This window comes from Convolutriloba macropyga, chromosome 7 (genome assembly GCF_964194025.1).
Source record: "Convolutriloba macropyga chromosome 7, txConMacr16.3, whole genome shotgun sequence".
Classification (NCBI taxonomy): Eukaryota; Metazoa; Xenacoelomorpha; order Acoela; family Convolutidae; genus Convolutriloba; species Convolutriloba macropyga.
Window position 1 is genome coordinate 59,371,642 of NC_134474.1, and position 14,996 is coordinate 59,386,637.

Here is a 14,996-nt window from a genome sequence, read left to right on the forward strand (position 1 = left end):
TTTGAACTCTCTCAACTGATCTGAAAAACTAAGAGATGCAATTAGTAAAAATAATTGTACCGAGGAGCAAAGTTACTGATAAACTGACTGAGAAAAAATTCAGGCTGACAGGTAATTGATAGTTTTTCGCAATTCTTGTCAGTGTCTGAAAGTTGCGTTGCCTAGAAAAAACTGAAGGCAGTGACAAAAACGAACTCATGAAAATTGGACCCAACATAAAGGAATTCTAACATCTGTTAATCATTAATTTTACTTTTAGTATTCTCAAATTAACTCGTCATTTCATTATTTTTTCCAGCCAAAATTGAAAACGTTGTAGGCAAGCTCACTCACGGAAATTATGACTGAATAAAATAATTTCAATGCTGCTCAAAATAAATAGCGCTACGTTTATAACACAACCATATCAATAATACTTATCAGTATATATACTTATATAGTTTACAATAATACTTCAATTGCATTATTCCTGCAACCCATGTGTTTCGAGTTTTTTTTTATTGGTTCCTGCGTCATTAGTCATTTAGTTCAATTATTAAACCCAGAACTCAGAACAAAAAAGTGACCATTTTGATTAGCACTGGAAAAATTGACTTTTTGGCATTTTTGAACATATATTATGTAACCTAGATTCAACCGATGTGGTTGAAGTGAGGATCGACCCCGACTTTGGTGTAGAGTGGGGAATGGATTGTGAATGGGATTACTTACTGTTCAGGGATGGCAGTTCCCCTTCCTCTCCCGCATTCAAGTTCTCCGAATCTGCAAGACTCTGTGGCTATTACGCACCCGAAGTCACGATTCAAACAACTGGTCCATCAATGACTGTCTTCTTCCGTTCCGATATCAGTGTTACGGAGCGTGGCTTCAGAATTTACTACAAATCGGTCGATACCAATTCACGGGCGAAGCGAGATGCTGAGAAATTGGTCATTGGGCCAGAACAAAACATTGATCTACCAAAAAAATTGTATGAACAACAGGAATTGGCTTCCAGAGCGAAACGTCGCGTTTCTGAGGCGACAAATGTTGATCGGGTCTTTGAACCGCGTCACCGCAACAAGCGGTCCACTGATGATGAAATTTATACATGGATTGAGTACGGTTTGGATGATGATGAAGGCTGCGACTACTTTGACTCTTTTGATTTTCATTTTGGATCCGGCTGTAGTAGTTATAACTCTGTGCCCTACAATGATTGGTTCTTGGACTATTTCTATGATAGCTTTGGCAACTTTGATGAAAATATGACAGCTTTCAACTGGACGGATGCGTACCAGAAATCAACAAGCACCGACTACTCCGATTTCAAACCGTTTGTGTTGTTTTCACGAGAGGAGTTGGAATACTTTGGAACGCAAGCTAAAGATTTTATAGTACAGTGCAGTTTCGATGGACGCGATTGCGGTCACAAGGATTTTCAGAGGAGCCTTTTTTATCCTCCTCTTTTCTTACCTCAATTGGGAAGAACTGGTAAAAGTATCTTAGCCTATTTTGTCTCATTAAAAGAAGCATTACTGCCAGGGCCACAGTTCTTAATATAGATAATTTGCAGACTCATTTGCACAAAATGTTTGTAGTATGATAAGAAAACAGCTTTTTGTTTTTCTCTACGCAAGTTTAATCTATCGCAGCTAAGTGATTTCATCCATTTCTCTTATTTCGCAAAATGATTATCTGTTGAAAACTTCAGTTGCCTTCGGAATGCAGAATGTTAGGAATTAGCCATATTATGGAACATGTTATGTAAATTTCCCATTAATCAGTCATTTACTGAAAAGGCTTGCAAAAATAGATCACAAAGATTTCCTTTTTCTATGCTTCAATGGCATCAAAACAAGCGTACCTATCAAACAAAGGTACGCACATTGAGTGTTTTCCTAAAAGTCATGGGTTAAAAACTTTCATACAAGACAACAAAACTTTGTTTGAATTGTTTTTCTAGGATCCAAGATTTCATATATAAATTAGCCACAAACTTGGTATCTCTAAGGGCAACGACTATGAAGAGCCAGATGGCTCATTCGTTGTCCCTACCAATTGTTTTATTGACATATTTGTATTGTACTTATCATAAAATGCGGTTATTTCAACAATCGGTTAAATAAACTTTACTTTACTTTACATTCCCTAGACTTATTCACAAGAAGCTTCAATGGAAAAATTTTGTTTCCATAATGAAAGTCTTCCTCAAACTGACTATTAGAGTTTCAAAAATTCAAATGGACCGCAAAGAAGAGATTTTAGGAACAAAAAAATACAAATTTTTTATAGCTCGAAAATTTAATTTTACAAATACCTTTCATGGGACTTGATAAATGAAAATAATATTATTGTCAAGAAATCTAAGTCAAAAGACCGTAATTGACCACGCATTTGGCAATGAAAATACATTTTTGTCAACTTCAGAGAAAAAATGACTGGACAAAAAATTAATACCCGGTTATTTGGTTATTTGTAAAAGAAATATGATAATATCATTATCTCATTTGTTTGGTTATGCAACACAATTTCCTTCTATCTTCTTAGAAATGACATCAGTTCAACTAAATGCCTTATAAAAAGACCCAGGGGAGACAAATACCCAGGGAAGACCTTCAAAAATAAACGTTCAACAAATTTTCCCTTAAAAACCGTTTTAACTTTTGAAAAACATTTACATAATCGAAACGAGCAATAATGACTTTAGGTCCCAATTGCAAAAATGATATATCCGCAAGTTTACTGCAGAAATTTACTGCCCTGTAAATAACTCAATAATTCAGATAATTAATGTACATTTTATGTGAAGCTCACGTGATTTTTCGAGAACCATTTTTGTTTTGAGTGTTAGCGACAATTTTTTTGATTCGTATGTTGAAAGATTTAGGGACATTGCTAAAAGTTTTCGGCGGAATGCTGATATGCGTTTTCATTAGTTTTGTTTCCTTCACAAATTGTAACCAAGTTTCCCCAGGATATGTCATTTTTAAGTAGTTTCATTAATATCACACTTTGAAATAAGGAAACAAAATTAAAAATCTTGTCGCTCCTGAAACGGGGCTTGGAATTGATTTTTGAGCCTTTCATAAGTGACAAAAAATACAGCCGGTAGTGAAATGAAAGTGATGACTTTATCTATTCTATTGGTTTAAAAGCAATATCCTTTCTTTGACCTGTTTGGAGGCTAAATTAGAAAAGCGCTCCTCTGAAGATACCCGAATTCTCTATTGGGTAACTGTTTCGTTATGAATTCAATTTACAATCAGTCCAACGGTGGAGTGTATTCATCATTAAGAAACACCTCTAAGACTGGCAAAGAATTCGGATTGAAAGTGACTCTGTTTCTGGACAAGTCTGAGAATATTGGACTCCTCAGCCACCATTCAGGAGCACATGTAAGATGAGTATATTCTCTAATGTATCGGCTTAACTTTGAGTTGCTTTCCCTGCTAAAGTGTTGTCCAATTTAAATTACCGAAGTTTTGAACATTCCGAAATGCTCGTTTTCTATGTACTGTGCGTAACTGTATTTTCACAAGTATCAATATTAGGACCTGAAATTACTAAAGGGGCTATTACCACAGGGACTGAACTATGGTAGGTTGTAGTCTGTTTTTACTCTGTACCATAACAAAATCAGCCTGCTTTCATTGTTCTGAACCACTTTATTGGGGAGGAACTATATACTAGACTGTTTTTTTTGTCCAGTCGATTTTCGCCGATCGATATATACATCGTACAGGATTGTCAGTGGTATCATTAAAAAGCTTATGAGGCGTAGAATTTTGAAATAATTGTTTTTTAAATTATGCTTTTTCCACGGAGTTACGGAGGTTTAAAAATTTGTAAAGATTAGCCTATTTTCCGTTGTTTTGTTTAATTTTTTCGTAGTTTTCGATTAAATTTTGATCAATATTTGCTAAAAATGATAAAATTGTTAACAATAGTCTTATTGGTTTTGGGTTAAAAGAAAGAAGAGAATTTGTGAATTGTTTGAACCAATTTTACTTCAAAATTTTCGAAAATGCAGCTTTTTTTCTTAAAAATGGCATCAAATGTACATATTTGGCCAGCTATCATCAATTTGACCGGTATTGCAGACATAAAAACTGCTGACAAGATCTTTATTTAACCAGATATTGGCTAGAGGTACATCCGGTTCGTCAGAAAGTTTTTTGGAATTAACAGGTTTTTGGAGTAGCGGTCTTTCGCTAATGTAAACCAAAATTTGTAAGAAAACGCATAGTTCATTTTTGACAAATTATGACTTTTGTTTGACAAAAAACTAATACCCAATATTCAAGAACTATTGCTTTTTTAGTGGTTGCGTCGTGTAACATTCTGAATTTTGATTGGGCTGCCTATCACGGGAAAACAATAGCGCCCAGATCTCACAATTCGAAATGTTTTTAGTTTGGTGGTTCGTCTTCTTCTTAACAACAACAGATTTCCCGTACTATGCTCTTGGCTTTTCAAAAGTGTCGATGGTAAAACACTTAAATTAGATAACTCTAATAGCTAATTACAATAACTCAATAGGCATCAGGTAACATGCACTACGACAATCAAAATAACTACTACTTTAAATAATTCTAACACAAGCAACCACAAACTTGGAACAATAACTAACTAAGTTATTTCTCAATCCAACTTTATAGTAATACCGATTGTCGCTTATACTCAAATCCAATCAAACAGTTGGAATTATCCCTCAAATATCAACAGACTGATGAACCACAGTCTAACAACAACAATAAGTCCGAGCTTCTCGCTCAATCAGGCAAACTCTGCCAAATAACTATAACTAATCTGAGGCGCTTGCTCAATCAAATAACGCAAGTTCCAGAGCCTCTCGCTCACTTGTAGCAGCAATCGGTGCTCAATAATGTAGCCGAACTGCAAAGACCACTCAGAGGTTCTCGCTCAATCAAATCAGGCAAACTTAGCCAAATAACTCTAATTCTATAACAGCGACTATTCAGAGCATCGCGCTCAATCGCTCCGGCAAAGTTAACACAACGACGCTCAATAACGATTCACAGAGCCTCTCGCTCAGTAATACCGGCAAACTATGCCAAACAATCGATAATTAACTCGTTCGCGATTTGCAACTTCTGCGCTGCGCTTATAGTGTAAGCCGCTTATATACTGAGCCGAGCAAACAGTTTGTTTACTCAAACCAAATAACCGTCATTATTGCACCACGTTTTTCACTTTCTATAATGCTATTGGCTACTTCTTTGAAAGTCTGTAATACCAATGCCGTAATATGGTGACGTGTTAAATACCAACACATACTTATTAAATGTCAGTCAAGATGGCCGCCAAATTTAAGTATATGTGAATTCCGGATTTTTCTGTCCTTACATGCAATTTGTTTATATAGGGGGGTTCCTGAGGTACCATCCGCACGTCCGCTTATGCCCTGTAGGGTTACGGTCCGATTGCGTCGTACGTCCGTAACAAACAAAAAGTTCAAAATGGCCGACAAGTCGACTTATACTTAGTTACCTATTAAATATGTGTTTCCGGGTCTTTTGTTTACATAGGGCGGTTTGGGGGGTATAATTCGTATTCCACCTAATCAGGAGTAGGCTCAGGGCCTTCTTGCACCCTAGTATGATTAACGTTTATTAAACTCAAAATTTGCGAATTTCGGATTTTATCCCCAAAATTATCACTTTGCCCCTCATAAGTGTTAATAGCTCCGGACTGGGTAAAGCTGACACTACCAATCCTGGTTTGCTAATAGCTTAGGGATGCCCTAGGGTGATGGTGACCCCAGCTTGGTTCAGCCATATCGGCTTCAAAAATGGGGGGGGTGTATAGATTTTCGGTCCCAACTTGTAAAAATTTTCAGATTTGGCCAATATTACGAATTTTGTAAAACTCTATTTTCTTTCAGTTATAACGGATGTCAGTGACTACTAACGGTTTTTTCGTTGCAACAAGCTACTCGCAGATTACAGCAAGCTAGTATTCAATATAGAACGCAATTATATATAAATCCCCGTAAAATGCATTGAGGTCAGTAATACGCTATAATTGGTTTATGAACTTCAGCTGAGTAGCAGTGGCTTTTTATATGCTCTTATTGGACCTCATGAGGGCTAGGATACCTAAATATAAATGACGCAAGAGGATGAAAGAGATGGTTTAACCTCTTTACAGAGACTTTCATGGTAACAGTTCAATGATGACATTTATTATGATTCCACACTTTATGATAACAGTACATATGATAGCAGCAAGCGCCAAAGTTCTGCCAACTCTCAATCAGTGCACCACAGATCCCAAATCTTTAAAAGAATACCCGAAATTTCTGAGTGTTCAAGATAACCGCTCTAACAAAATTACTTCACTTTCCGTTTCTCGTTAAATTCATTACTGAACCTAATCTACTTGGTAGCTTGTTCCCAAGACAGATCTGAATGTTATCTTAAGGGTTGTCTGGTGTTCGCAGCTGTTATATTGTCTCTAGTTGCATTACTTAATTGTCCGTTCAACTTAAAGAAATATTTCACACCTAAAATTCTGATAGTTGTGGTTTTAGGCTATTGATTACTATTTTATATACCTCCCATCTATATCTTTTATCCTCCTGGATAAATTTAACATCGGATCAAAATGCACTCTCAGTAAAATTGTAACTTTTAACCCAAGACTTTTCGAACACACAAAAAGTCTTCGATTAGGCCAATATTCTTCATCCTATTTAAATGTCCAATTTAAGCTTCCGCCTCTTTATCGGCTCGCTCTATCACTTGTCTCAGAATCAAACTCCTGAGCGTATCGTCTTCCCAATTGACCCCACTAACATTCCCTTCCCTAAGAGTGTCGTACATACTCCGAAAAAGCTCTCCCTCGGTTGGGCTCCACCACACCTTTGATATTTCTCTATATTTCTTCAACTTTGCACCCTTCTCAAAAAATCCCAGTATTTTTAGTGTTTCTTCAGAGACTCCTCCAATATTCCCATCTTTAGTTGGAGTACCCCCTTTCCTTTGGAAAACATCGAGCCTGTGTATCTCATTGGCCATCCATGCTGGTTGTCCAATGTACGATTGATCCATATAGAGGAGCACTTGGTGGATAGAATAATCCCAATGGGCATAGAAGCACGTGTTGAGATGCCGTACTTTCAATTCGAGCATCGCCGGGTCAACATCAGTTTTAAGGTCCCTTCCCAGGCTTCGCGCTACGTTTCTGGCAGCGGCTTCGACTTCTGATGAGAAGATTCCATCGTCCTGCAGTGTTTGCCTCACGCTAAACTGCAGATCCGTTTATAGTTTTCGTTTTCTCCGTATTTTCTCTAGGTAGCTTAATTAAGCGGTTTCGCGTTGCCAACTGAGTGATAACTTGCTTCAGACTGTTGACTCTTAACAATGATCCCTGGTGTGTTTACGTTTAACTAGCGAGTGCGTATTATGCTGTTTGACATTTGCTAAACCAATACACGTTTCTATATCACCTTAACTATTTGTTTGCCTAGTCGTATTTGAGTTCTAGCTTGTGATTGCTTACTGTCAATTGGCCCTGAAGGCAACAATTTCCGCTTTAGTGACATTTACAGCACAAATGGAGGTTCTTTAGCACCATGAATGAATAGAGCAAAAGTTAATGGGTAGGAAGTTTGAAAAGCCTTACGGACTTCATGAAGGACCTGGATCAAACGGGATTTCACAAGCCACACCAAGGATCTGAGTTTCCATTGAAATGTCCCACATGATTCCTCTTTCTTGTTCCTGCTTCTCCTCCCTTCTACACTCTGACTGGGTTCCCTTCGTTGTTGCCCATTGGCTGAGTGACATGTTTCTCCCGTCCGGAACTTGACCAGAATTTGGCTGGCCTGCATGTAGGGGTTGACTCCATCTGTGGTTTTGTTCCCACCCGCTCGCTGGAAGAAAGTTCTGATTGTCCGTCGCTCTTGCTTCTTGCGCAGCCAGGTTCGCTCGTCTGCTTTGGTTAGGTCCTGTGGGGTTCTGTTCTGTCGTCAACTCCTCCTGGTAAGGGGTTTCCTTTTGGCAGCCGCTTCTCTCGCTACCTGCCGGATCAAGTTCCGTGGTACTACTGGAGAACAATTTCTGACTGTTAGCTACCACTGGTACCTCCAGACCAATCGCTTCCCGCCAATGGTCAGCCGCATGCAACTGAGATTTGAACTCAATTTTATAGTCTGTGCCTGAGCCAAGATGTGCACTCAAATGTTCGACGGCCAGCTGCTCGTTCGACGTGTTCACATCAATTAATTCTCTGACCGTAAAATTTGTTCCCTGTGGTCGTGCATCCTCCAGATTCCGACTGCCTTGCCTCTCATCTATCAAAACGGGGGAAGAGGATGGACGCTCCCAATCTGTTGAGTAGCTCTCCTCGCAATCCGGGGTCAGAGGGCCGAGGTCAGCGTGTTCTTGGATGTGTTGCGGCCCTTCATCAGGCCCCTCGTTCGTCTGGAGTCTTAGGGATAGCTGCAAATTGCTTTGGACCAGCTGAGTTGTCTTTCATTCATCTAATTCTCCTTCTGCTGAAGCAGTGTTGTCGCTTAAGTCAGAGTGCAAGGCTTCTTCAGATAAGCTTTCTTTGTTGTCTGCTTTCAGTTCGTCTGGAACTTCCTGGGCCTTGTCCTGTTCAGCGTCTGAAATAAAATTCGCAGAGCTTTGCCGTTCCTCATTCCATGCAGCCGTAGGAAATACAATCTCCATCAGTTTTGTCAGAATGAGCAAAGTCTTTTGTAGAACTGCAGAAACTGAAAACCTCAGCAATTGGCAGTTCCCTATTGTGGAATCAGCGTTTCTCTTTTTGTTCTGCGGTAGGCTCCGGTAGCATTGCCTTGCGCTCGACCTCCTTTCCGTTTGGTGACAAACTCTAAATCGTTTTCTGCATCCTCGACTTGCTTTTCTTTCTTTCACATTTGTTCCCTTCTCCTTTGACGGACCAGCTGTCTTGTGATTGTCTGGGTTGTCTTCTTGCGTGCCAATTTGGGAGGCAAGAATTTCGCAATTCAGTTCGTCTCCGTCTGTTACTGCCACTACTTTCAGTAATGGACATTTTTGAGTGCACAACGTGATTACTTCGTCCACTCGCTCATTGCTGTGAGGAAAGGGGTCTGTTTTTATTGTCCTCCCACTGGTGGGTAGAGCTAAAAAAATCATTTCAGTTTCTTTACTGTCACCCAGAAAGTTTTCAGTAGACCTTCTTTGATTTCGTTCGTCCCACTGATCATTGTTTTTGGGCTCATCAGTCTCCAGGACTGCATTAGCTGCTGCTGATTCAGTTCCCACTAATTCGTTGCATGCAACCGACTCTTGCAGTCTCTCATTGATCTGCCGCTCCACCACCTCCATGTCCTCCACCAGACCTGGCAAGTGGCACCAGTTTCTGTCTCTAGGCAATTGAAGGTAGATCTGATCTGTCGTTCTGAACCAAAGTGCTTGAATCTTGGCGTACTCTATGTCCGCCTCGTTGAGATCAAGATTGGTGCTCCAAGCAATTACCCGCTCCGCAAAATCGGCTACCAGTTCCTCTGGTGTTTGAAAAGCTAAATTTTCTAACTCGTCTTCTATCAGCGAGTCCAACTCATGCTCGCTTCCTTCTAGCTCCATACCCTTGGACCAGTCGATGTCTAGTTCTCCAGGTTCGGCACCTGCCTCTACTGTGTCCTCCAGTTCGAGATTGTTGAGAGTCACATCAGTCTCTTTTTCCACTTCCTCTCAGTGCTCGGAATTGATTGTGCTGTGGAATTGCCACTGTCTTTAGGGGAGACGGCTTCCTCTGCAAGTTTTTCAGTTTCAGGTATTCTCCCTTGCTTGGTCTCATTTTCTTTGCTACGGGTTAACCACTCGTTCGACGTTTGGTACACCGCCACCTCGCTGCCTTCACTTAGGGTCTTTGATTCTGGGACGAGGATTCCGGTTTCTATTTCTAATCTCTGGAGCTCCCAGACAACTTCTTCGAAATAGCTATAGTAGTGGTTTGATTCGAGCCCCTGCTTCAGTTCCTCGCGAACTTTTGTGCACATCACGTCGATGGTTATGTCATCTCGTTCCCCTTCATCCAAGCAACTCAATTCTAGACTCCACAGATGAACACGTTATGCGAAGTCTTCTACCATCTCATAGGGTCCCTGTCTTTCAAATGCGTGGATGCCTTGTTGAATGGCTTGCAGTTTGGGACTTATCTCGTCCAGGTTAGTCTTCGTCTCAACATCCTGTTCGGCGTAGCTCACCGTCGGTGCTCTATAGTCTTCACGTTCCTCTATGTCCCACGGCTGCGTGTGAAAACCGGGGACTGGTTTCGCCTCTACTTGTTCTCGCATCATTTCTAACACGTTTGTCGAATTAAGTCCATCATCCGCAATCCAGCTATCTAATTGCTCCAAATCCACAACACGTCCAATAGAACATGATCGAAACATTTTGTAGAGCTGTCTACCCATCTCCAACAGTTCCATCTCTTCATTCCTCTGTCGATTGTATATTTCGTTCTCTTCGCCGTTCTCGCTCGCCACTTGTCCTGGACATGAGCCAAAGTCACACCGATCGTTGCCATCCCCCTCGCATCTGTCGTTGTTCCGATACATTATCAATCACTCGTAGATTTCCGCTCTATTGTGTCCCGCTCAAGAAGATGCCCACCCGGGAGCGCCACTGTAAGATTCTCAATTTTGATTAGGCTGCCTATCACGGGAAAACGATAGCGCCCAGATCTCACAATTCGAAAGGTTTTTATTTTGGTGTTTCGTCTTCTTCTTAACAACAATAGATTTCCCGTACTATGCTCTTGGCTGTTCAAAAGTGTCGATGGTAAAACACTTAAATTAGGTAACTCCAACAGCTAATTACAATAACTCAATAGACATCAGGTAACATGCACTACGACAATCAAAATAACTACTACTATAACTAATTCTAACACAAGCAACCACAAGCTTGGAACAAAAAATAACTAAGTTATTTCTCAATCCAACTCTACAGTAATACCGATTGCCGCTTATACTCAAACGCAATCAAACCGCTGGAATTATCCCTTAAATATCAACAGACTGATGAACCACAGTCTAACAACAACAATAAGTCCGAGCTTTTCGCTCAATCAGGCAAACGCTGCCAAATAACTATAACTAATCTGAGCCGCTTGCTCAATCAAATAACGCAAAATCCAGAGCCTCTCGCTCACTTGCAGCAGCAATCGGTGCTCAATAAAGTAACCGAATTGCAAAGACTACTCAGAGCTTCTCGCTCAATCAAATCAGGCAAACTTAGCCGAATAACTCTAATTCTATAACAGCGACTATTCAGAGCATCGCGCTCAATCGCTCCGGCAAAGTTAACGCAACGACGCTCAATAACGATTCACAGAGCCTCTCGCTCAATAATACCGGCAAACTATGCCAAACAATCGATAATTAACTCGTTCGCGATTTGCAACCTCTGCGCTGCGCTTATAGTGTAAGCCGCTTATATACTGAGCCGAGCAAACAGTTTGTTTACTCAAACCAAATAACCGTCATTATTGCACCACGTTTTCCACTTGCTATAATGCTATTGGCTACTTCATTGAAAGTCCGTAATACCAATGCCGTAATATGGTGACGTGTTAAATACCAACACATAATTATTAAATGTCAGTCAAGATGGCCGCCAAATTTACGTATATGTGAATTCCGGATTTTTCTGTCCTTACATGCAATTTGTTTACATAAGGGGTTCCTGAGGTACCATCCGCACGTCCGCGTATGCGCTGTAGGGTTACGGTCCGATTGCGTCGTACGTCCGTAACAAACAAAAATTTCAAAATGGCCGACAAGTCGACTTATACTTAGTCACCTGTTAAATGTGTGTTTCCGGGTCTTTTGTTTACATAGGGCGGTTTGGGGGGTATAGTTCGTATTCCACCTAATCAGGCGTAGGCTCAGGGCCTTCTTGCACCCTAGTATGAATAACGTTCACTAAACTCAAAATTTGCGAATTTCGGATTTTATCCCCAAAATTATCACTTTTTCCCCTCATAAGTGTTAATAGCTCCGGACTGGGTAAAGCTGACACTACCAATCCTGGTTTGTTAATAGCTTAGGAGTGCCCTAGGGTGATGGTGACCCCAGCTTGGTTCAGCCATATCGGCTTCAAAAAATGGGGGGGTGTACAGATTTTCGGTCCCAACTTGTAAAAATTTTCAGATTTGGCCAATATTACGAATTTTGTAAAACTATTTTCTTTCAGTTATAACGGATGTCAGTGACTACTAACGGTTTTTTCGTTGCAACAAGCTACTCGCGGAATACAGCAAGCTAAAATTCAGTATAGAACGCAATTTCATATAAATCCCCGTAAAATGCATTGAGGTTAGTAACGCGCTTTAATTGGTTTATGAACTTCAGCTACGTAGCAGTGCCTTTTTATATGCTCTTATTGGACCTCATGAGAATTAGGATACCTACATATAAATTACACAAGAGATTGAAAGAGATAGTTTAACCGCTTTACGTAGACTCTCATGGTAACAGTTCAATGACGACTTTTATTATGATTCCACACTTTATGATAACAGTACATATGATAGCAGCAAGCGCCAAAGTTCTGCCAACTCTCAATCAGTGTACCACAGATCCCAAATCTTTAATAGAATACCCGAAATTTCTGAGAGTTCAAGATAACCGCTCTAACAAAATTACTTCACTTTCCGTTTCTCGTTAAAGTCATTACTGAACCTAATCTACTTGGTAGCTTGTTCCAAAGACAGAGCTGGATGTTCTCTTAAGGGTTGTCTGGTGTTCGCAGCTGTTATATTGTCTCTAGTTGCATTACTTAATTGTCCGTTCAACTTAAAAAATATTTCACGCCTAAAATTCTAATAGTTATGTTTTTAGGCCATTGGATACGATTTTACACGTCGCGATGGCAATACCAGTTTGGTTTTCATTGTCGAGTTTTATATTAAAAAAGGATGCAGGTTGTATTTTGAAAAAAAATTTTTGATTTTTTTTACATTCTTCAAACCTATTAAAAGAACATTTTTTTTCATATAAAAGTTCAACTAATAGGAGTTCAATTTTTACTGCAATTTTGTCCAATGAAACAATATTGTTCTTTATGAGTAAAGCTCAAGGTTTTTATGGCAACAACAAATTGGTCTCAAGGGGTCTCAACGGGTTCGTATTGAGTCTTAAATGTGGTTAATCAATAGTTTCAGATGATAGCTATTTGCTTTCCTGACTTTGAATTTAACTGTTTTCAAAAAGATTAAGAGTTATTTTTAAGTTTGCCCCTTTTTGTTTTTGTCTACTTGTTAATTATTCTCGAAAAAAATACAGTTCCCTTTGAGGTAAAGAAAAACAATTCAAAAAAATACACATGCAAGTCATTGGGTTTAGTTTACGTTTTCTCTGATGCTATTTTGACTTTTTCTTTTTTTTCAAAAATATGTGGATTTTGTGTTTTGGTTGTAATTAATGCTTGTTGTTTTTAATCATATTTGTTGTTTGTCTTGTTTCTAATGCTCCCAATGGCAGTATACTTTTTTTTATTTTGAATCAATACTTTGGGAAACATGAGTTAGTGTCCTTGAAACCATACGAATATACAAAGTAATCATATATTTTAGAGGCATAAACATATATGTCAATTCAGAATGAAATAAACATGGAAGCTCAGTAATGTGCGTTTGGGACATGTTTGACGTGTTCGGGAACATCTGCTCTAGTTTTGCGGAATTGTCTACCTAAAGAGGAAGACATAGAAAATTTTGAAAATTCAAATATTGTTTAGAAGTATTTGTGTATTAATATAAAGAACTTGCTTCCTACTCAAATAAAAAAAACTATTAAATAGAGTCAAAATAGCTTAAAATAAAACCTCCGCTCAACAAATTACACGGTACTTTACTTTGAATGACATGAGAAGGGTCCTTAACAGTCTTTAACAAGTAGGCAAAGAAGAATGAAAAAGGCCAAGGTAGAAATACGTTTATTTTTCTGAAAACAAATATTTTGAAATAATGAAAAACGTAGGATATCAACTGAAAACTTTAAATTAATTTGCGTTCGTCCATACCATCATATGGAGTCAGGTTTCAAAAAATATTGCACATCTAAAATAACATATGACAAAAACAAACAATGAACAAAAAATCAATTTTGAAAGAAAACGGTGTCGAAACCGCTAAAACTACAATCTGTTCCGTAAACAATAGATACGATCAATTGCGCCTTTTTGAAATTCAATTATACAACTTTTGACCTCTTTGTAATGAGATTAAGCAAAAATATTAAGCCGTTAAAGCAATAAGCAATACACTAAAAACATTAGATGTGTTCAATTATGTCTTTCTTCATTACCAAATTCTGATATGCGAAATAAAAAATACGTCTATAACTTTTTTAAAACGACAACAAAAGTTTTCCCTTCGACTACAAAAAGAAAGAGTTATAAAGATGACACTTAAATTTCACTGAATTCTGCTATAAGACGTTGTCAGAGCCGTGGAAAACTTCATGAATTCACTTAAAAAGTTCATTTGCTCAATTGGGCTAATTTACACGCCAAAAATATAATATCTGACTTTTAAATAATGCTACAGGACTAAAAGGTTGTTTAAGATGGAAAAATATCCAAAAATTTTAAAATTTGATGTGAAAACTTGTAGCATCAAAGCCGAAAAACCATTGCTTAAAACGTAAAACTATATAAATCTTCTCCACTCGTAAAATAATTCGACACTTTTGCTGATCTTAAGCTACTACCTGACAAAATAGTTTCAAAGCTCAATACGGCATTGTTTGTTTTGAACTAAATTGTTTTTCAAAAACAAAACAACCATAAGCTTTCGGGTAAAAAGCTAGATAAGATTTTTTTAAACACCTTAGGCAGCAAAAAGCTAGCCATTAGTAAGTATTGACTTTGTAAGTTTTATTACGTAGTAAACAAAAATGAAGTAAAATATTCAAAATTACTATAAAAAAGGACACCAACAAATTGCAGTCCGAACAAAATGAAACTATTTGGTCTGAATAAGTCAAAAAA

General features: G+C 38.6%; 1 protein-coding gene across 1 annotated transcript in view; it reads left to right on the top strand.

Moving 5' to 3' along the window:
• LOC142343088 (uncharacterized) overlaps positions 1-14,996 on the top strand; it is a gene marked incomplete at its 5' end in the record, with an annotated part of 86,263 nt that overhangs the window by 51,616 nt on the left and 19,651 nt on the right. Inside the window, 2 exons of the mRNA XM_075394775.1 lie at positions 631-1,531; positions 3,194-3,377. Coding sequence (XP_075250890.1) covers positions 631-1,531; positions 3,194-3,377 — 1,085 coding nt within the window. The remainder of the gene's footprint in view (positions 1-630; positions 1,532-3,193; positions 3,378-14,996) is intronic.